Source organism: Salvia hispanica, chromosome 2, assembly GCF_023119035.1.
Source record: "Salvia hispanica cultivar TCC Black 2014 chromosome 2, UniMelb_Shisp_WGS_1.0, whole genome shotgun sequence".
NCBI classification, from domain to species: domain Eukaryota; kingdom Viridiplantae; phylum Streptophyta; class Magnoliopsida; order Lamiales; family Lamiaceae; genus Salvia; species Salvia hispanica.
This window is the reverse complement of record NC_062966.1, coordinates 15,954,444-15,975,240: the sequence shown is the minus strand read 5'-3', so window position 1 is coordinate 15,975,240 and position 20,797 is coordinate 15,954,444. Positions and strand designations below refer to the sequence as shown.

The following is a 20,797-nucleotide window of genomic DNA, read 5'->3' as shown; positions in this document are numbered from 1 at the left end:
ATATAAAAAATATTATAATAAAAAATCATAGTTATATACAAGAATTTATAAACTGAAAGGCTTACCCATATAATTATCATATCATATGGAGTATTATATACTATATTTTTATGTTTTTGTTTATTTTTGTTTATTTTTTTACATAAATATAATATCTAGTGTGATAAAATATTAAGTATAAATATAAAACATATAGTGTAATAAAAAATGAAACATATTATATATACAAGAATATGTAAAATAATATAATTATGCTTATGGAAAAATAGAAAAAAAGGATTGATTAAATGACATACAACATTATTTGCGTTTCAATCTGTCATTCTCATTGATCTATAAATGATAGCTAAAATGTATTACAAATTCATTAATCTAACATTTTGAGTTTTGATTTAATAGAGAATTTCTAATGAAATTATTGTTTGAATAAATATATATTTTTAAATCATAATCATCACTTGATTTTGTCAGTGAAATCCTATGATATTAGTGTTAGATTAAATAATTTTTAATGTGCTTTGAGATTTAATATTACAAAATAAATTAATTAATTTGTCAATCATCTCATCCATCTATTTGGTTTGTTAAAGCAATACTAATGACATTAGTCTTGATTGAAATCTAACGTTGCAATATAGATAGATCAATTAGCGATTTGATCAAATTATTTGTTAATGTGTTTAGGATTTAATATTGTTCGATTAGTGATTTATTTTCTTCCAACCTTTTGACTTATTAGAGAAATTATATTGAATTATTGTTAGATTAAATAAATTTTTTTAATTTACTTAGATTACATTATGACAGAAAATAAATAAATCAAGCATCTAATTGTTCTTATTTAACTATTTTGTCTGTAAAAGTAATTCTATGACATTAATGTTTGATTAAATAATTTTTTTATGTGCTTGAGATTTTTAATGTTGTAAACTAAATACTTGTCATCCAACTATTTGGTTTGTAAGAAAAAAATATTCATGACATTTTAGTCATTATTTAGATCTAATGTTGCAAAATAGATAGATCAATTAATGATTTGATTAAATGATTTGATAATATGCTCGTGATATAGTAATATTTTAAAATTCAACTAGTGATTTATTATCATCCATTGTTTTCTTCTTATGACATTATATTAGAATCAAACTAAATATATAAATCAAAACGAACAACGTTAAACGAGCGTCAAATGAGAGTGATGCTCACATAAGGAGCGCACATAAGATATGTAACATATCATTCCTCTAGTATCTGATTCATTAAACTTTTAATGTGGTCAAGACTCAATATTGAAAAATGTATATATCAATTAATAAATTATTTTCATCTAACTATTATTAAAAAATCTTAATGATATTAATTATACTAAATTTAAAGTAAACTCAATGGCTCAATGGCTCAAATAAATATTAATATTCATTTGAATGTATATATCAATTAAATCACAATAAAAAATATCTCAATATTATAAGTAGATTTGAGATTAATAAAACTAAGATTAATCTAAACTAAACTGAATGGTTAAATTAATTGAATACAAGTATCAATCATATTATTTAATATAATCATTTTTAAATTCCTAACAATAATCAAGATCCTAACTTTAATACCTCAATTAAATTGTAGTATGACTCATTTTTCTTTTCCTTTATGCCATTTGGGTTATACATCATTCGACAAGTGCTACATTATGCTTAAAATTAGTTGGATTGAATGATTAGAATTTAGGATATAGTACTACGCTACTATGGAATGAATCAATTAGAAGAGAAAAATGGAAAAGAGAAAAATAGGAAAAAAAACAAAACAAAAAAACAACAAACAGAGGGAGTCAGTCAATATAAGGTGGCTGCCTATTTTGATTCAATTTCCAATATTCGGCTATTAATTAGTAATTAATGTATAATTTGAGTTCAAAATTCAAATTAGCTCGTTCAAAGTTTAAATAAGGAGGGAATTCTAAAACAAAAAATAAAGAAAAGGTTATATAAGTAATTAAAACTTACGCACTAACTACAACTAATATTTTATCTATTAATTGACATAGAAATTTACTAATTTGTCCCTGTGTGGTTGTCCACATTATGGTTGTTTAGCATCACTCTTAAAATATACTCCCTCCGTCCCGAAAAAATATGCATTGGGTTCGACATGTGTTTTAATGCAACTTTGGTAAGTAAGATATAGGAAGAGAGAAAAAGTACATAAAGTATTTTTAGTGGAGAATGAGTCCCACCTCATTAGAGAGAAAAGAGTTTCCAAAACTAGATTCTTATGGGACGGACTAAAAATGAAAGAGTGCATATTCTTGTAGGACGGAGGGAGTAATTTGAAATTTCAATAATAATACTTGATTATGATTATTAGTATATTAATATATAAAAATAAAATTGAAATTTAAATGTTATCTGGTTCCCGGTTAAGAATCGGTGGGTTCCAGTTCTAACCGGAACTGATATTTTTCAAAAAATAGGAATCGGTATCGGAACCAGACTGGTTTTTGGTTCCTCAATTAACCAACCGATTCCGATTTTGGTTCCGGTTGAGCACCCCTAACTTTACATGCGTTGAAATTAATGCATTAATTGATAATTTTAAATTACTTATCTGAGTCTTAGGGCTGCTTAACCGGCCGGTTCCGGTTCTATCCGGTCCGGTTTGACCGGCCGGTTACAAATTTTCATGAATCCCGGAATCGGAACCGGAACCGGATCCGGTCGGTTCCGGTTCGGAACCGACCGGGTAAGAACCGGCCGATTCCGGTTACGAACCGGATCCGATTTATAGTTTTTGATTTTTTTTTTTAAATAATTCAACATCTAGAAATATAGCAATTAATACCTACAAATTCAAATAAACACACAAAAATACAAATCAACAAGATAATAATATTTATCATCCAATACCTAAAAATAATAATTCAATTAATACCTAAAAAATATAACACCTAAAAAATAAAATCAACACAACAAAATACTAACTAGTATACAACCAATATTCCAATAAGATAATAAATAAGAGTAATTTAGTTAAACTTACCGTAAGATTAAGATCCTATAATATTATTATTTATTAGGGAAAGTTACGTAGTATATTTATATTTGATATTCATAATATTATTAGAATTTAAAATTGAAAATCTAAAATTGATTTATTATTCGGTTCCGGGTAAGAACCGGTCGGTTCCGGGTAGAACCGGAACCGGAACTTTTTAGAAACATTAGAACCGGTACCGGAACCGGAACCGGTGAACCGGTTCCCGGTTCCTCAATTACCCGGTCGGTTCCGATTCCGATTCCGGATACCCGAGAACCGGAGAACCGATTAAGCAGGCCTACTGAGTCTGACTCATCATTTTGCAATTTTAAATCCATAGTCGGGTTCATAAAGATCTGGCTGGCTTTAACCCGGCCCATGTAGAATCACGATTCATGGGCTCTTGACATATCACTTGGACCGTCCCAACCCTAAACGGGCTTTTCTAAAAGAGTAAAATTGGGCCTGTTGATAGGCCTTCCTTATATATAATCAAATCACACCCGGCGTAATCGAATTCCGTTAACCTCCCCTCCTGCAATCTTCAAGCGATACCCATTTATCGAAGAACCCTAAATCCCAAATTTGATCTCAATTCATAGCCGAGAAATGAAGAGAGCCAACGACGACGTTCTAGACAAACTGGACGGTGCCAAGAAGCCAGTCTTCCTCACCAAAGAGGAGCGGCAAAAGCTCGCACTCCAGCGCCGTCAGGACGAAGTAGCGCAGCAGAAACGCCGTGCGGAGGTCCAGCTCCAATCCAGCAGCGGCCACGACTCTAAACCGCCTACCTCTGACAGAGACCGTGATCGCGATCGAGACCGGGATCGAGACCGCGACGGCGATCGCCGGAACCGCGACCGTGACCGTGAGAGGGAGAGAGAGCGTGATAGGGAGCGGGACTCTGAGCGGCGGAACCGCGAGAGGGAACGTGAGGATGAGCAGAAGGCGCGCGAGCGCGCTCGCTTGGAGAAATTGGCCGAGAGGGAGAGGGAGATTGAGCTTTCTGCCATCAAGGAGCAGTATCTAGGGTCTAAGAAACCTAAAAAGAGGGTGATTAAGCCTAGTGAGAAGTTCAGGTTCTCTTTCGATTGGGAGAACACCGAGGATACTTCGCGGGATATGAATTCGCTCTACCAAAACCCTCACGAGGCCCGCCCTCTGTTCGGAAGAGGCCTCAGAGCAGGAATTGACCGGAGGGAGCAGAAGAAGCTAGCTGCAAAGAATGAGAAGGATATCCGGGATGAGATTCGCAAGAAGGAAGGCATTGAGGAGACTCGTGAGGAAGCGGCTGCGCAGAAGAAGAAGGAGCAGGCTGCAGATATATATGATACGTTTGATATGAGAGTAGATCGTCATTGGTCTGACAAGAAGCTCGAGGAAATGACTGAGAGAGATTGGCGGATCTTTAGGGAAGATTTCAACATTTCATACAAGGGCTCTAGGATTCCTCGCCCTATGAGAAGCTGGGAGGAGAGCAAGTTGGGTACTGAGTTGCTGAAAGCAGTTGAGAGGGCTGGATACAAAACCCCATCACCTATTCAGATGGCTGCTATTCCACTGGGCCTGCAGCAGCGAGATGTTATTGGAATTGCTGAAACTGGTTCAGGTAAAACAGCAGCTTTTGTTCTTCCTATGCTGACTTACATAACCAGACTTCCCCCAATAAGTGAGGATAATGAGGCGGAGGGGCCATATGCTGTTGTGATGGCACCTACTAGAGAGCTTGCGCAGCAAATTGAGGACGAGACTGTGAAATTTGCCCATTACTTGGGGATTAAGGTTGTTTCTATTGTTGGTGGTCAGTCCATAGAAGAACAGGGGTTTAGGATTAGGCAGGGTTGTGAAGTTGTGATTGCTACACCTGGACGTCTTCTTGATTGTTTGGAGAGGCGATATGCAGTGCTGAACCAGTGTAACTATGTGGTCCTTGATGAGGCAGATAGGATGATTGATATGGGTTTTGAACCGCAAGTTGTTGGTGTGCTTGATGCAATGCCTTCGAGTAACATGAAACCGGAGAATGAGGATGAAGAGCTTGACGATAAAAAGATTTACAGAACCACTTATATGTTCAGTGCTACCATGCCCCCTGCTGTGGAGCGACTCGCGAGGAAGTACCTGAGAAATCCAGTTGTTGTCAATATTGGCACTGCAGGAAAGGCAACCGACCTTATTACACAGCATGTTATGATGACGAAGGAGAATGATAAGATGGATAGACTGAGAAGATTGCTTGATGATCTTGGTGATAAGACTGCTATTGTGTTTGTTAACACAAAGAAGGTTGCGGATAATGTTGCTAAAAATCTGGATAAAGATGGCTACAGGGTCACCACATTGCACGGTGGGAAGTCTCAAGACCAGAGAGAAATAAGCCTCGAGGGTTTTAGGACGAAGAGATATAATGTTCTGGTAGCAACTGATGTCGCCGGGCGTGGTATTGATATACCTGATGTTGCACATGTTATAAACTATGACATGCCTGGTAATATTGAAGCATACACTCATCGTATTGGAAGAACAGGTCGTGCTGGAAAGACTGGTACAGCTACCACTTTCTTGACTATGCACGACACAGATGTCTTTTATGATCTCAAGCAAATGTTGATCCAAAACAACAGTCCTGTCCCCCCAGAGCTTGCGAGACACGAGGCTTCCAAGTTCAAACCCGGTTCAGTTCCTGATAGACCGCCCAGGCGGAACGACACTGTTTTTGCTCATTGAATCTTGCAGGTTTTTTGAGTTTGCAATACTGCTGCAGTTAAAGAAGGGATTGATCCTAGAAAGGCTGGCATCTGGAACGACAACATCAATGCTGTAGGAAGTTGGAGTACATCTTTAGATGGTAATGCTTCTTTTTCTCTGTATTGCCTTAGTTAACAAATCATGTATTCAGCCTGTGACTGCAAACATGTAACTTGACCTGCTGTATTTTGGTATCTGTCACGTCTCATATGGTCGCTGAGGCCATTTGATTGGTTGATACAAATTTTATGGACCGTTTTTATGTCTTTCTGTCTTTACCTTATCATTGCATAGTACCTTGGAATGGAGTATTCTGTTTTACTTTGAACTAGCTGGTAATGAGGATTGTGATGGGAGATGACAATGTCAAATATGAGGAAGAAAGGAGTGGTAAATTTGACTCATTGTATAGTACTGTGAAAAGTGATCTAGGTTAAGCATGTGGCTGCATTACTGGTATATTTCTTAACTATTTGATTTGCTAAGATGTGCTGCTGTGTGGACTCTTTGGTCTGATCATCTCCCATCAGATCTATGTTTCACGTATGAGTTTTACTTTGGATGACACACTTTGCTAAATTGGACAACATTGAGCTTGTTTGATCATGTGGTCCTTTAACTACTTAATCCTATGATTGTCAATTTAATAGAACAACTCAGTTTATTGTCTCCTGTTTGCTTACATGTTTAGATAGCCTGCTTCTATGTTCTCTTTATTGCATTAGTTAACAAATCATGCATTCAGTCTGTGACTGCAAACATATAACTTGACCTGATCTTATTGTATTTTAGTGATCCGTCACGTCTTACATGGTCGCTGAGGCCATTTTGACTGGTTGATACAAAATTTATGGATCTTTTTTTGTCTGTGTCTTTACCTTACCATTGCATAGTATCTTGGGCTGGGGTATCTTGCTTTACTTTGAACTAGCTGTAATGAAGATTGATTTTGTGATGCCCTGATATTTTCTTTGTTGTGCATTTTTACTTTGGATACATATCATTGATTTTTGACTATGTCAAATGTGAGGAAGAGAGAAGTGTAAGTTGAGTCATTGATTATATGGTACTGTGAAAAGTGATTTAGGTTAAGCTTACTGGTTTATATCTTAACTATTTGTGCTTTGCTAGGTTGTGCTACTGTGTGGCCTCTTAGGTCTGATGATCTCCACACCGATCTATATGAGATTTACTTTAGATGACAGTTTAATAAAATAAAAACTAGTAGTATGATTTTATCTACATATAAACACTGTACAAGGGTCTTATTAGTCTGTAACTTTTATGTCTTCGTTACTTTCTCAGCCATATTTCTGTTTAGTCCAGAAAAATGCTTTTCCTTTCCGTTTTTTTTTTCCGTTTTTCTAAATTCATTTGGCAACGGATAATCATTTTATTAAGTTGTAATTAGTATTGAAATTACCAAAATTTGTTCTTATCATGTGTTCTAGATTGGTGTTGTGATTGTGTAAAATTTAAATGTTGTGTCTGGGTAAAAAAATGGACAAAGCTCGATTACAAAACAAAATTAACAACTACGTAGTTTGTTATGCTACATCTAACTAGAGAGCTCTAACAGCCTAACGGGGAATTCTCTAGATCATGAACATTTCTTTGATAATGTTGATAAGAATAATCATAATTGACATACAATAGATATCAAAATTTTCTTCTCTACGAATGTGATGCACCACTACAAATCAAAATCTTGGGGCAACCCATGCAACGATAATTGTTAGAAACTGCAAAGTGCCCTAAAATTATGGAGACTACAATAAAGCAATCATTTTTTATGGATCCCCTAGTATAAGCCAATGGTAGGTCATGAAACAAGCACCAAATATCTGAAGTTGGAAGAATAATACAAACTCCATTGTTAGCAACAAAGTCATACCTCTTATATGTGCCAATATAGCTTCCTACACACTATTGGTCATCGTGATAACCCGTGCAATAACTTCTCATGGGTGCTTTCGCTCGCACTTGAAATGAAACCATACCTCTTTCACCGTATATCCCATAAAATGTGCACCATTTCACCATCTATCCCATTGAGAGTTTAGAGCTAACATTTCGAATCACTCATTTTATCAAGTACAAATACATGTAAAATAATCACCTACCCAACCATATCTAGCAATTTCTCACAAGTTTTCTTTTGCATTAAGGCAGTCTCGTAGCATATGTATTCCACGGTCATACTAAAAACTGAATCACTCTTTTATTATTAACCATAATACTAGAATTTAGAATTTAACTGATTACTGCTAATTTCATAATTTCATTTTGCTTTGGAGCTTGAAGGTCATTATTGAGTTAATGTAAATTGATAGATCATCTTAGATTTTTTATCATCATTTTGTTTGAAGTTGAATAGACTAGATGTGGACACTGAAAATAAAAAGTTAAGAAAATAATATTTGAATGTTAAATGTTGAAATAATATAGATAGTAAATTGTTTAAATAAAATATTGTTCCCCCGTCCATGAATAATATATGCAATTATTATATTTACGTGGCCCTTAAAAGTACATACTACTAATTTTTTATTTTATAGTACATGATTCAATATTCATCCATGGATAAAATACAGACATATATTATGCTCCTACCACTTATATTTTGGAACATGACCATACATTCTATCTCTCACTAGAGGGAACTCAATTCCCCCGATCACTATATTATAATCTCATAAGCATTTCTTTTAAAAAAAAAAAAAACAACTGTTTAATTTAATAAATATTCAATTTATCCTGCACAAGATGATTATATAGTAGTATATTTTTTTATTTGTATTAATTAATACTTTTGGAATAAAATCTCTCTTTTATCTTTTTATTAAAATAATCTAACTATTTTTTTCATTTTACTGTAGTATACTATACCCAACAACTTCACCTAAAATCTCGTGTCATTCAAGAAAGTGATCATCTTAAATGGACGAAGGGAATGCTCAATAATGTTACTTATCAATTAAAAAACGATAACAACCATTTTCTTAAAACCTTTGCAAATTAATCGTTGGATACATTATATATAAGTACCACCTATTATGTAACTCTTGAGAATAATTTACATTATTAGTTCACACGAGTTGTGTAATCATTCTATTAATATATGGAGGTGGTTGTCATGTTAGTGACTCGTACATTCGTTCTTGATAGTATGGTTTTTTAAAACCAATTTTATTAGATGTCGGTTTCCACATTAAAAGCCCTAAGCATATTTTTTCATTTTTGTCTTTGAGTTAGTTGCCCATCAATCATCATATCAAATTATAATTTATTCACAAACAAAAATTCATAATCATATCGAATACTATAAAATTTTAAGTTAACAATACAAAATTACCAAAAAAGGAAAAGGAAAACACAACAAACAAAGCAGAATCTCATGCTCCACCATTCCTGCACTATTCCTACTCCACATTCACAATTTAAAGAAATAATCCCATCATCACTTAGTTCAATCCACAAAATTGAATTAGAATCCATTGATCTTCAATCTAACCTGGATCTACCGCCGGCGGCCGATCGGCTCGGCACCTCTGTCGTCTCTCACATTTTACAACTATTTTCAACTAACAACCGTCGTTACGTGAAATTTCTCATTGATTGTGGTTTAAATCATTACCCATAAAGATTATAGACAGCGAAAAAATGGCGAAAAGGGAAGGGAATCTCATTGTATTGTTTTGCCTTCCCCAGGGGGATTTTGGCGGTAAACTTAGATAATAGGACACGCGTCATGGTGGCATTGGCTGAGCATGTATGTGTGTCGACATGGCCATCCAATGCCATGTGTTTTCCCGCGCGAGCTGAGCTAGAAGGGTTTTATTTTCCCCTGAAAGCTAAATAAAAAATTAATACTACTAGTAGTACTAGTGCTGAAAAGAAAAAGAGGAAAACGAAACCCCTCTTTCTCTCACTCGCATTTCATAGAGATAAGGGAAAAGCATCAGAAGGCCGTTGCAGCCGGAAACAAACAACGATTCTCAGCTGAGGTCTGGGTTTCGCCCATTCTGAATTGTTGCCCTTTTTCGGTTGGTTACTCAATTAGGGTTTTCATTTCTGCTTCGTAAGTCTATGCAGTGGTTTGTTTCCCTAAATTTGTGTTATATGTAGTCTCAATAGATCGGAGATCTGAAACATATGGCTGAGCAGATCAAGATTTCAACCCCTGATCGTGAGCGAGAAGGAGGTGGGACGTCCATTGAAGCGCGATTTGCTCACTTCTGCAAGGTCTCTTCTTTATTTTTGACCATTTTTATTTTTCTTTGTTGGTTTTGTCGTTTGCTTGTGTCATTCCTCCTTCTTGGCCGCAATGTGTGTTCCTCTCTCTCTCTCCATCTGTGCGTGTATTTTCTTTTTCTTCCTTAAGTTTATCTGTTACTCCCTCCATCCCGGCTAAGATACACATTCCTTAGCCGGCACGGGGTTTTAGGAATAATTGGTTAATGTGTTTAATTGGAGAGAGAAAAGGTGGGTGGAAGTATTAAAATAGAGAGAGAAAGGAAGGTGAATATTTTAATAGGGGTGGAAAAAAGTGCTTGAGTGTATTAATTGGAGAGAGAAAGTTTCCAAATAAGGAAATGTGTCATCTTGGTTGGGACAAATTAAAAAGGAAAACGTGTCATCTTAAGCGGGACGGAGGGAGTAGTATATAATTATACGCCCTTTACGTTTTGACCTATTATGTGAGAATTAGTTCATCTGCTTTATAAAAGTTGTAATTTTAGTAGCATTTAGCTAATATAATCCTTTTGCGACCATACTATTTTCTTTATAAGTCTGTTGAAGATTCAGGATTGTGTTTCGTTTATGCATAGATTAATTAAAGTTATCATGTTTTATGGAGTTAAGTTTGTCTTTGTTGTCCCTTAATTAACGGCTGATTTGTTCTTGGCGTAATCAGAATTTGCTACCCTTAGATGACAGCGACATTTTGGATCAAGCCACCAAGCTGTTTGGCCAAAGCAAGAGTCTTCTGTTAGCCAATGTATCTGCTATTGGAAATGGGACGGTATGTAAATCCTTTTCCTATACACCTGGCATTGACTATATGTCGATCGTTTTTAACTGAATTTGGTAATTTTAATTGTTTTCCTATTGTTGAAATGACCTGAGTTATAAATTCGACTAAGTTTTTGATCTTTTATCTTATTAGCCGGATGAAGCAGAACGTTATTGGTTTGCATTTGTCCTATATTCAGTTAGAAGGCTCAGAGAAAATGTTGGCTCCACGGAGAAGGGTCTCAATTTATGCCAGATATTGAGAGCAGCAAGGCTCAAGTATTTTTTTTTTCTGAAACGTTTGTCATATGGTTGGTTTTTAGGAAATTTGTGGTTGTTGATAATCAGGGATTCTGTCATTTTGCCTTGCAGCATTGTTGATTTTTATAAGGAACTTCATCAATTTCTAATCAAGGTTGGATCAATTTTGAGTAACCTGTATGGTGAGGATTGGGAGAAGAGGTTTGAGGTACTTAATGATATGGGATATTTTTAGCATAAATGCTACTCCCTCCGTTCCATAGTAATAGAGTCATTTTGCTATTTTGGTGTGTTCCATAGTAATAGAGTCATTTTCCTTTTTAGTAAAAGTCAACACATTTTTCCGCACCTACTTTACTCTTATTTTTTTCTCTCTTCATCTCTCTACCTTTTTCATTTTCCACTTTATTCTCCCTTTACTTAACTCACCTAACACAATTTTTCTTAATCTCAGTGCCGAAAAGAAATGCCTCCATTACTATGGAACGGAGGGAGTATTAATTTAATCAAATTCTCTTAGCATCTTTCATTTTTGGTTGTATATGTTTTGGTCTTGGTGGTTGTGCCTCATTCTCGTTTTCCATCAGGCAAAGGAATCACACACAAACTTTGTGCATTTAATCCTCTTGAGCAAGTGAGTATGCATTATCTTCTATTTCTCTGTTTCCATGCCATTGCTTCTTATGTACTCCCTCCGTCCTAACTAAGTTGAGACAAAACTTTTGGGCACAGAGATTAAGAAATTGTGTTGAAAAGTAGGAGAAAGGAATAAAGTAAAAAAGATAAAGAGAGAGTAAAGTGGATGGTGGAATAAAGTAAGAGTGATTGGATGTTTTGTTTTTTGTTAAAAAAGGAAATGACTCAACTTAGTTGGGACGGAGGGAGTACTACTTTTTCATTAATTATTCAACTTAACACTTATAACTGAATCGTCTTATTTTGATTATATATATTGTATAAGCATTATAAATCCTAGATGTTCTGGACATCTCCCTTTTATCTTTCATGTCATTTTCCGTGGAATAGATTTTCGCACTACTTAGTTATTGGTGTCCCCATGCGATTTAGGCATTCTAAATTCATTTCTGCAATATTTTTAACTAAGTTTTTCAGCTTCTGGGAAATTGATGTGCAACTATGTGTATGTCATGTTAAGCGAACTATTCCCTTCATCCCATTCAAAGCGAACCATTTGATTTCTTCGGAACACGATTTTATGCGGTGTTGTTTAGTGTGTTAAGTGGAGAGAGAATAAAGTAGAGAGAGTGATGTTTACATTTTTTGAAATATGTCACTTTGAGTGGAGCAGATGGAGTATTTTTTTTGTCAACCTTCAATTATTCAAAAAACAGAAGGATAATAATTATTGCTACCATCTCAATGTTCATCTTTGAATGCTCTTTCATGTTTTTAGTTCCTAACAGAGTTTATTTTTCAGCACCTAATTGGACACATAATAAATTTATCAAATTTGGCATTTGTTTATGTCAATATCATTTTTGTCTACTTCTGTAGTTTGTGCTTGGTGGTTATCTACATCAATCTATAGAATTTTTAATTGTGTAAATATTATTGCTGGTCAGTTACTAAATGGGAATAATACCTACTCAGCCCACCCTCTGTTAGCCAAAACATATTGGCCTTGATTGATTAGCTGTGTCGAGTGCCATGGTAATAATTTTGGATCTGCGGATGTTTCCTTTCCTTGTTTAAACTGCTGACGTTTTGTCGTTGCCTACTGTTCCCAGGAAATATGAGCGTGCATTTCGGGATCTTTTCTCTATGGTTGATGCTAATGATGGCAAGCAATTTAATGTTGCAAATATTTCTGGTCCTGGGTCAGAGTATTACCGTTTTGGATGGTTTCTCTTTCTGGCCCTTCGTGTACACGTGTTCCGTATGTGCAAAGATTTAGTATCATGTACTCATGGCCTGGTTTCTGTTCTGGTTAGTGGTTTCTTTTAATTTAACGAACTGAATGTTTATCCTAGATTTCAGATAGAAGTAAACTATTATCGGATGTACTACAATGCGTTTCTTTTAAATTTATATGCAAAAAATGCAATCATTATGCCCAAAACCTCCAAGACAATGCAAAGAAAACCTTTTTTTATTGATGATTAGAGTATCAAATTATGGGTGCGTTATATGGAGCGGTCCTTGTTTCTTCAAACGGTTTATGAAGTTAATCTGTAATATCCTCTTAAGACTGACTAACTATTTCTATCAATTGTTCACAGGCAATACTTTTAATACACGTTCCTGCTCGCTACAGAAACTTCAACCTTAATGATTCTGAACGCATAGGTATATTTTGTATACATTTTTGGGTTCCTGTTATGTATTGTTTCTTTTTGTAAGGACGGTCATATCCTGACACTTAAATACAGTTATGAAAGGCGACAAGGTTGATCTCATTGCATCACTTTGCAATATGTATGACACTTCAGAAGATGTTCTCAGACAAACTTTGGAAAAGGCTAACAACATGATAACTGATATATTGAAGCAAAGCCCTTGCTTGGCTTCTGATTCTACGCCTGAGAACTTGGAAAATATTGTTACAGGTCAGTCTAACGTTGCTTGATTTCCATTATAATGTACTATTAACTGATATTGTTTTTCCTACGACCAAATGTAGATGGTTTGATCTATTATGAAGATTTGATGGATGAATCTTCTTTACTACCAAGTATGAACTTGCTGGAGAAGGATTATGATTCTGCAATTCGAGATATGGATGGATTAGATGAAAGGATTTTTATAAATGACAATGATAGCTTGCTAGGTTCAGGGAGCTTATCTGGAAGTGCTGTAAGCATGATTGGAAATGGAACAAAGGTTAGTTTCTTGTTAAAATTTCAAGACTTTTAAAATCACCGAGTCTGTTGCTAACCATTATTTTTTTTAATTTGTACCACTTCAGAGGAAAATTGACACAATGTCCTCCCCAATAAAGACAATTTCAAGCCCACTGTCCCCTTATCGATCTCCTGTACGCCATTCCAATGGTTTTGCTGGTGGTGGCATGTCCAAGATGGCTGCTACTCCAGTTAGCACAGCAATGACAACTGCAAAATGGCTACGTTCTGTTATCGCTCCACTCCCATCCAAACCTTCGGTAGAGCTAGAGAGATTCCTTCAATCATGCGACAGAGATGTGAGTGCTGATGTCACTAGGAGGGCTCAGATAATACTTGAAGCCATATTTCCAAGTAGCGGACCTTTGCAAAATGCTACCTTGATGGACAACATATGGGCTGAACAACGTCGAATCGAAGCAATGAAGCTGTATTTCAGGGTTCTCCAAGCAATGTGCATGGCTGAGTCCCAGATTTTGCACGCGACCAATTTAACTTCTTTGCTTACCAATGAGAGATTTCACAGATGTATGCTAGCATGTTCTGCTGAGCTTGTTCTTGCCACACATAAAACCGTGACAATGTTGTTTCCAACAGTTTTGGAGAGAACAGGAATAACAGCCTTTGATCTTAGTAAGGTGATAGAGAGCTTCATCAGACATGAAGAAACTCTTCCCAGGGAACTCAGGAGACATTTAAATTCGCTTGAAGAACGATTATTAGAGAGCATGGTTTGGGAAAAAGGCTCATCAATGTACAACTCCTTGATTGTAGCAAAACCCGCGCTTTCTGCAGAAGTAACTCGTCTTGGCTTGTTAGCCGAACCTATGCTTTCTTTGGATGCAATTGCCATGCACATTAACATGTCAACTGGTGCCTCAGCCTTCGCTCAAAAGCATGAAAAAACTGGTAAAGAATTATTGGGTATTATGATGTATTGATACTAAGACTATTAGTTTAAGATTCGTTTTACTGTTTTGGTTAGTACATATTGATTATTTCTGAAATGATATCCAGGTCAAAATGGAGATATACTTTCACCAAAAAGAGTCTGCACTGAGTACCGGAGTGTATTGGTTGAACGGAACCCATTCACGTCGCCAGTGAAAGATCGCCTCTTGGTCCTAAACAACTTGAAATCTAAGTTTCAAGCTCCTATTTTACATTCTGCATTTGCTAGGTATTTGCATCAAAAGCTTAGATGCAAGAAAGTCTGATCTAATTTTTGTGGCATAGCATGATTAATCTTCAAAGTCTGAACTAATTTTTTGTTATCTATTGGCTCAAGCATAACTATTCTTCCACTATTTTTCAGTCCTACGAGACCAAATCCAGGTGGTGGAGGAGAAACATGTGCAGAAACAGCTGTCAATGTTTTCTTCAGTAAGGTATCTTGTGCTACTCTACGTATGTTTAATATAATTACAAAGTTTCAGATTCAGTGTCATATTGCATAATTGAGATATTGCTTTTGAAAGTCATGGTCGTCTATTTTGTTCAGTCAGCACTCAGCTATTAAAGCTGAGGGTTACAATCCCTTATTTGAGGACACATCAGTTTCACTGATCATGATCTTTTAATATATTCCGTCTCGTGTTCAATAAATATGTAACAAGAGCCACCATTTCAGTTGTACATTTGCTAGTTAGTAATTACATTACCTTAATACACATCAAGCAGAATAGCTCGTCCAAAATTTGAAAGTTTTGAATCACTCTGTATGTACTTTGTGGCATGCTCCTGTATTTATGGAAGTTCCAAATTATTTACGCATTTGGTTTTATAAATATAAGCTTAATTTTTTTTCCAGATTGTGAAGTTAGCAGCCGTCAGAATTAATGGGATGGTTGAAAGACTACAGCTTTCACAGCAGATAAGAGAGTCTGTCTACTGCCTTTTCCAAAAGATCCTTGGTCAGCGGACCACACTGTTCTTCAGCCGACACATTGATCAAATTATCCTTTGCTGCTTCTATGGAGTCGCTAAGGTCCGCTTTTGATGCTTTATTTGGCCTTAAGGTTGATAGTCATCCACTCTTTGTTATCTCTGATGTTCATTCCTGTATGCAGATTTCCCAACTGAACCTGACCTTCAAAGAAATCATTTTTAACTATAGAAAGCAACCTCAATGCAAACCTCAGGTTTTCCGGAGTGTGTATGTTGATTGGAAAGTTCCTCGCCGAACTGGGGTATGTTGCTTTTGGCTCAACCTCTTGCTTTGAAAACACATTGGAATCTAAACATTTCCCTTGTTTTGAAACAGAAAACCGGCCCTGATCATGTTGATATCATAACATTTTACAATGAGATATTCATTCCTGTGGTAAAACCTCTTCTAGTTGAGCTCGCTCCTGGTGGATCAGAACAGGGTAGTTCTCATGCTTCAGAGGCCAAGAATAGCATTGATGGTTGGTAGTCATAGCAAGTCAATTTTTTAATTCCTATTTATCTGTTGACCGATTGGAGTTAAAAAAGGAAGCAATTCAACCAAGAGAAAATAAGCTTGCTCTTTTCAAACAGTACTAACTTGGATTTTATTCCTGTCAAATTAGGTGCTTGTCCAGCACCAGCATCGCCTAAACCATCCCCATTTCCAAGTCTTCCAGACATGTCCCCTAAGAAAGTGTCCGCGGCTCACAATGTTTACGTCTCCCCGTTGCAGTCATCAAAGGTCTGAAAGACTTCTTAGCACATTCATCTCTCTCGCTTCTCTTTATGTATAATCTCTAAGTGATAAATTTCTCAGATGGATGCACTAATATCACATAGCTCAAAAAGCTATTATGCTTGCGTGGGAGAAAGCACTCACGCGTACCAGAGCCCTTCAAAAGACCTGAATGCCATTAACGATCGCTTGAATGGGTAAATTTGGAGTGTTTATAATCGTAAACACAGTGACATGCTATGTTGAATTCTGAATAGCGGCCTTGTGTTTGGTATTCAGAACCAGGAAGTTGAGAGTTGCCCTCAAGTTCAACGAGGAGGAGGGTGCGTTGATGAGAGGGACGGGGTTGGTGATGGACTCAGCAGTTGCCGACAGCCTGGGCATCCAAAATGGTAAGCGTGTGTTGACACCGGTGAAATCTGAGCAGCAGCCGGAGTTGTAAAAGTATTGTTTTTATGGGTTTGTAGATAAGTTTGTGACTGACTAACCGTGTTTAGGTGGTAGCTTAGGTAGGGAGATGGGTATGATGAGCGGTGAGTTATTATACAATGGCCGCCTCTGACCCCAGGGTGCTCTCTTATTCATGCTTTTCACCTCTAATAAAATTTTGCATTTTTGCTGTATTTTTATCACTTTTTTTTCCCCTAAAGTTGTTGGTGGCCAGTTAACTCAACGGGACAACATGTTCATGTATTATTGGCATTGAATACACGGAGATTAAGAAAAATTGTGTCAGGTGAATTAAGGAAAGGGAGAGTAAAGTGAAAAATGAAAAAGATAGAGAGAATAAAGTAAGAGAAAGTAAAGTAGGCGTAGAAAATTGTGTTGACTTTTACTTAAAAAGGAAATGACTATATTACTATGGAACGTATCAAAATGGCAAAATGACTCTATTATTATGAAAATAAGGGAGTAGTAATAATATAGACTAGTTATTTTTTTACGGTTGCCATATTGACTAGAATTTGATTAAATTTTATGATTTTTTTGGTAATTTGCTCTGTAATTCTAATAGGAAAATATGCTTGTTGTAAATTGTTTATACTTACTAAATATTATTGTTAAATAGCAGTACTATTTACCGTATTTAACCATTTTGAAAACCATAATTAAATAAAATTACAAGTAACTCCACCTTTTAATATTCTTATTCCAATAATATAAAATAAAACAAATATTAAATTAAGAAAAAAATTAAGATACCTTTGACATAGCATAAAAAATGTATAATATTAGAGCATCCACAATGCATCTCCAAGCTGTCTCTATCTCGTCTCTCAGAGACAAGACGGATAAGAGACATCGATGCAAGCTCCGTTTCGTCATGCGTCTCCTTCCGAAGAGGCAAGTCGCGATACGTCTCGCCACGCGCCTTGGCGACGTGACGAGCTGTGGGCCGGCGAGTGGGCGTCGTTTATATTCGTTAAAATTGATTTTTTTAAAAAAAATCAGAAAAAATTCAAAAATTAAAAAAAATATATACAAAAATTCCAAAAATTATACTAGCCGTTTATATCTATTTTTTTCAAATTTGTAATTTTTTTTCAAATTTTTTAAAGCCTCCAATCACTTCTATAAATACCAAATCATTCCCACAAATTATCCACCATAAAAAAAATCTCTATTCTCACTCAAACACTCTACATTCTTCATCTCAAAATATTTTTCTTCTCCCAAATTGAATCAATTCATGGATCCATTTGAGCAAATGTGTCTAATAATAGAACAATCACTAGAAGAAGATCGACGTAGGGAGGAGGAGGAAGCCGCGACGCGTCAAAAGCGAACCCGGAAATACATGATTTTAATCTGTGGCAACCAGTAGACGCACATGATTTTCATTTGACAACTCTTTCTTCTGCTTCTTAGCCTCCATTTTTTTAATGGTGTGTTTTTTTTTTATTTTTTATGATTTTAATTATGTGTTTTTTTTTTAGGATTTTAATTATGTACTATTTTTTTATATTTTTAGGATTTTTAAAAATTATAATTTTATTTTATTTAATGAAGTGTGTTTTTTATTAATTGGATTTGTTGAAAATAGAATGAACAGTTAAGAGATGAGATAGTTAAGAGATGGATGAATGTATGTGTTGTCTCTTAGTTAAGAGATGGAGTGAAAAAGTACAGTGAGGCCCATCAATAGTAAAGAGATGAGGGGGGTAAGAGATGGATAATAGACATCGTTGTGGATGGCTTTATAGCTGAGAATATTAAATTGACAAATATACCCTTAATAAAATTGATCAAAAAATACTAGTACTGCTCCACTAAATAAAAAAGGAAATTATAAACTAACCACCTATGGCCTACTATCTTCAACAGACCACCGCAGTCTCTGGATTCATCCGCGAGCAGCGGCAGTGGCGGGAGAGGTATTTGGAGTGCCTTGTTTTCGAGCATGACGACAGCGACCTGCTGCACGCTTGTGGAGAGACTATTTGCAGTTGAAAACACCTCCAACCATGCACCAAAACCCATCCCAAAATGTCCTTTTTTTTGCGTTTTTGAACAGTGTTACTCCAAATTTGGAGTAGCACCGTAGCAAACGCAAATTATTTCTGATTATTGCAAATAAATCCCTCTTGTTGTGTATTTTCAATAGAGGAAGGAGATATACCTGATTTATGGAGAAGGAAGAACTTATTTGTTGAAGAAGATGAACCAGAAATATACAGCATTTGCTTATATGCTGTATATTAGATGAGCGACTTTGGAACATCATATTGAATTATAAGTAGAGGAACATGTGGCAAATATGATTCTAGCTGTTGATTTTGTGTGAGAAATTGAAGTTCTAGTTTTTAGTCTCTTACTCCACCAAAACATTGGAATTAATTTTCTCCTGACCACAATTAGAAACAAAATCATGTACAAAAATGAAAACCGTAAACTATATTTCGGTCTGTTCATTGCAAATTGCTGATCCTGCTGCGCCAAAATGGTGATCAGAACGGTGGGGAAGCAACAGGAAGAAGAGGAATGAGATGTCTAGTGATAATGTAACATCCCGAAATTTCGAACCCTAATTTTAGAGCCGTAAAATTTTTATTGAATACCATTGATGACGTGGGAGACGTGAATTAAACGATGAATGAATTTATTGCATGATTTCTTATGACCAAGTTGTGTCTAGGGTTGAGGTTTGGGTTGAAAAGTCAAACTCGTTGAGTATATGACGTGGCTTATGAATATTTGAATTAAAGGTGAAATTATGTGGTGAATTAATTGTTTAAGGGTAAGTGAGATTTTTTGGATATTTCCATAAATACTATAACCACATTTTTTGAAATTTTCGAACCCTTCACATTATTGGAAAGAAATCCTATTTTTCCGGATTTAATTTATTTCTTGGGATATTTATCCAAATTAAATCCAAAACCTAATTATTCTCTATTTCTCTATGAGAAAAATCGACACCCATATTTATTCTAGGTGATTTTCGAAAATCACCTAAGTTTGGGAAGAAGGAATTATTTTATTTGTTTAATTGATCCCTTATTTGATTCCTTCCATACATAAATAAAAATATTCTAGCAAATTTTACCATAGCTCAAGGAGATCTTGCTATATCTTATTTAGTTAATATTTAAAATCTTTTCCTTATGGGAGAACCCATGTACACACCTATTTCCAATATTTAGTGGGAAAATTATTATTTTATTTTGCTCCGTAATATTTTATTCTACTCCGAAAAATATACCAAGCAAAATCTTGGCTAAATAAATAGCCTAGGATTTTCGAAAATCCCTAGCTTTGAAACCCTAATTCACGCCACTTTTATTTCTTCCTCTCTACTCCACAATATTTATTTTATTTAATTGTGTAGAATCAAATCTTCCAAAGTATTCTATTTAATTACCTAAAGATTTTATTGAACCCTAAGAGCAAAACCTAACCCTAACCCCCAAAATTTTCGCCCCCCATCCCATATCACACACCACTCCCTCTCTTCTCTCTCTCTCTCAATTTTCTTCTACTTTTCTCCAATAATTCTTCATCTTTTGAGAAGAATTAGAGTTTGAGCCTCAAGAATTGTTGAAGAATCAAGTCTCTACTTTGTTTCTACCGTTCGTTTTGACAAAAAAAGGTACCTACATATTAATCTTTCTCCATCTAACCGATTAATCGGTATTCTTGAACCCTCATGCATCTAGATTGAGTGAAAGTGGGATAAATGGTATATAGGAGGTGCATGTGCGTGTGTGTG

General features: G+C 35.5%; 2 protein-coding genes across 7 annotated transcripts; both read left to right on the top strand.

Moving 5' to 3' along the window:
* The first annotated feature begins 3,563 nt into the window (after window positions 1–3,563).
* LOC125205327 (DEAD-box ATP-dependent RNA helicase 21) lies at window positions 3,564–7,080 on the top strand. Its single transcript, XM_048104188.1, has 2 exons — window positions 3,564–5,884; window positions 6,916–7,080. Exon 1 carries the CDS (start codon window positions 3,646–3,648, stop codon window positions 5,761–5,763), a length of 2,118 nt encoding a protein of 705 aa, XP_047960145.1. The 5' UTR covers window positions 3,564–3,645; the 3' UTR covers window positions 5,764–5,884; window positions 6,916–7,080.
* A 2,582-nt stretch (window positions 7,081–9,662) lies between these two features.
* LOC125207908 (retinoblastoma-related protein-like) lies at window positions 9,663–17,210 on the top strand. Of its 6 annotated transcripts, none has more exons than XM_048107416.1 (19): window positions 9,663–9,791; window positions 9,913–10,029; window positions 10,703–10,810; window positions 10,955–11,079; window positions 11,173–11,269; window positions 11,649–11,695; window positions 12,810–13,008; window positions 13,302–13,368; window positions 13,452–13,628; window positions 13,703–13,902; window positions 13,988–14,831; window positions 14,940–15,102; window positions 15,238–15,310; window positions 15,733–15,909; window positions 15,992–16,111; window positions 16,186–16,330; window positions 16,475–16,593; window positions 16,669–16,784; window positions 16,867–17,210. In XM_048107416.1, the coding sequence occupies exons 2-19, from the start codon at window positions 9,940–9,942 to the stop codon at window positions 17,027–17,029; spliced, it is 3,030 nt and encodes a 1,009-aa protein (XP_047963373.1). In that variant the 5' UTR covers window positions 9,663–9,791; window positions 9,913–9,939; the 3' UTR covers window positions 17,030–17,210. The 6 variants fall into 6 exon arrangements, with proteins under 6 accessions (XP_047963373.1, XP_047963377.1, XP_047963372.1 ...); XM_048107420.1 differs by having other exon boundaries at window positions 9,683–9,830; window positions 9,922–10,029; XM_048107415.1 differs by having other exon boundaries at window positions 9,689–9,830.
* Window positions 17,211–20,797: the final 3,587 nt, after the last annotated feature.

Excerpts from the sequence above, each read along its gene's own strand:
- LOC125205327 (XM_048104188.1), top strand. The coding sequence starts at position 3,646 with ATGAAGAGAGCCAACGACGACGTTCTAGACAAACTGGACGGTGCCAAG.
- LOC125207908 (XM_048107416.1), top strand. The coding sequence starts at position 9,940 with ATGGCTGAGCAGATCAAGATTTCAACCCCTGATCGTGAGCGAGAAGGA. Across the intron at positions 10,811-10,954 it reads CTGCTATTGGAAATGGGACG|CCGGATGAAGCAGAACGTTA; the intron begins GTATGTAAATCC and ends TTATCTTATTAG. Across the intron at positions 15,103-15,237 it reads TTACATTCTGCATTTGCTAG|TCCTACGAGACCAAATCCAG; the intron begins GTATTTGCATCA and ends ACTATTTTTCAG.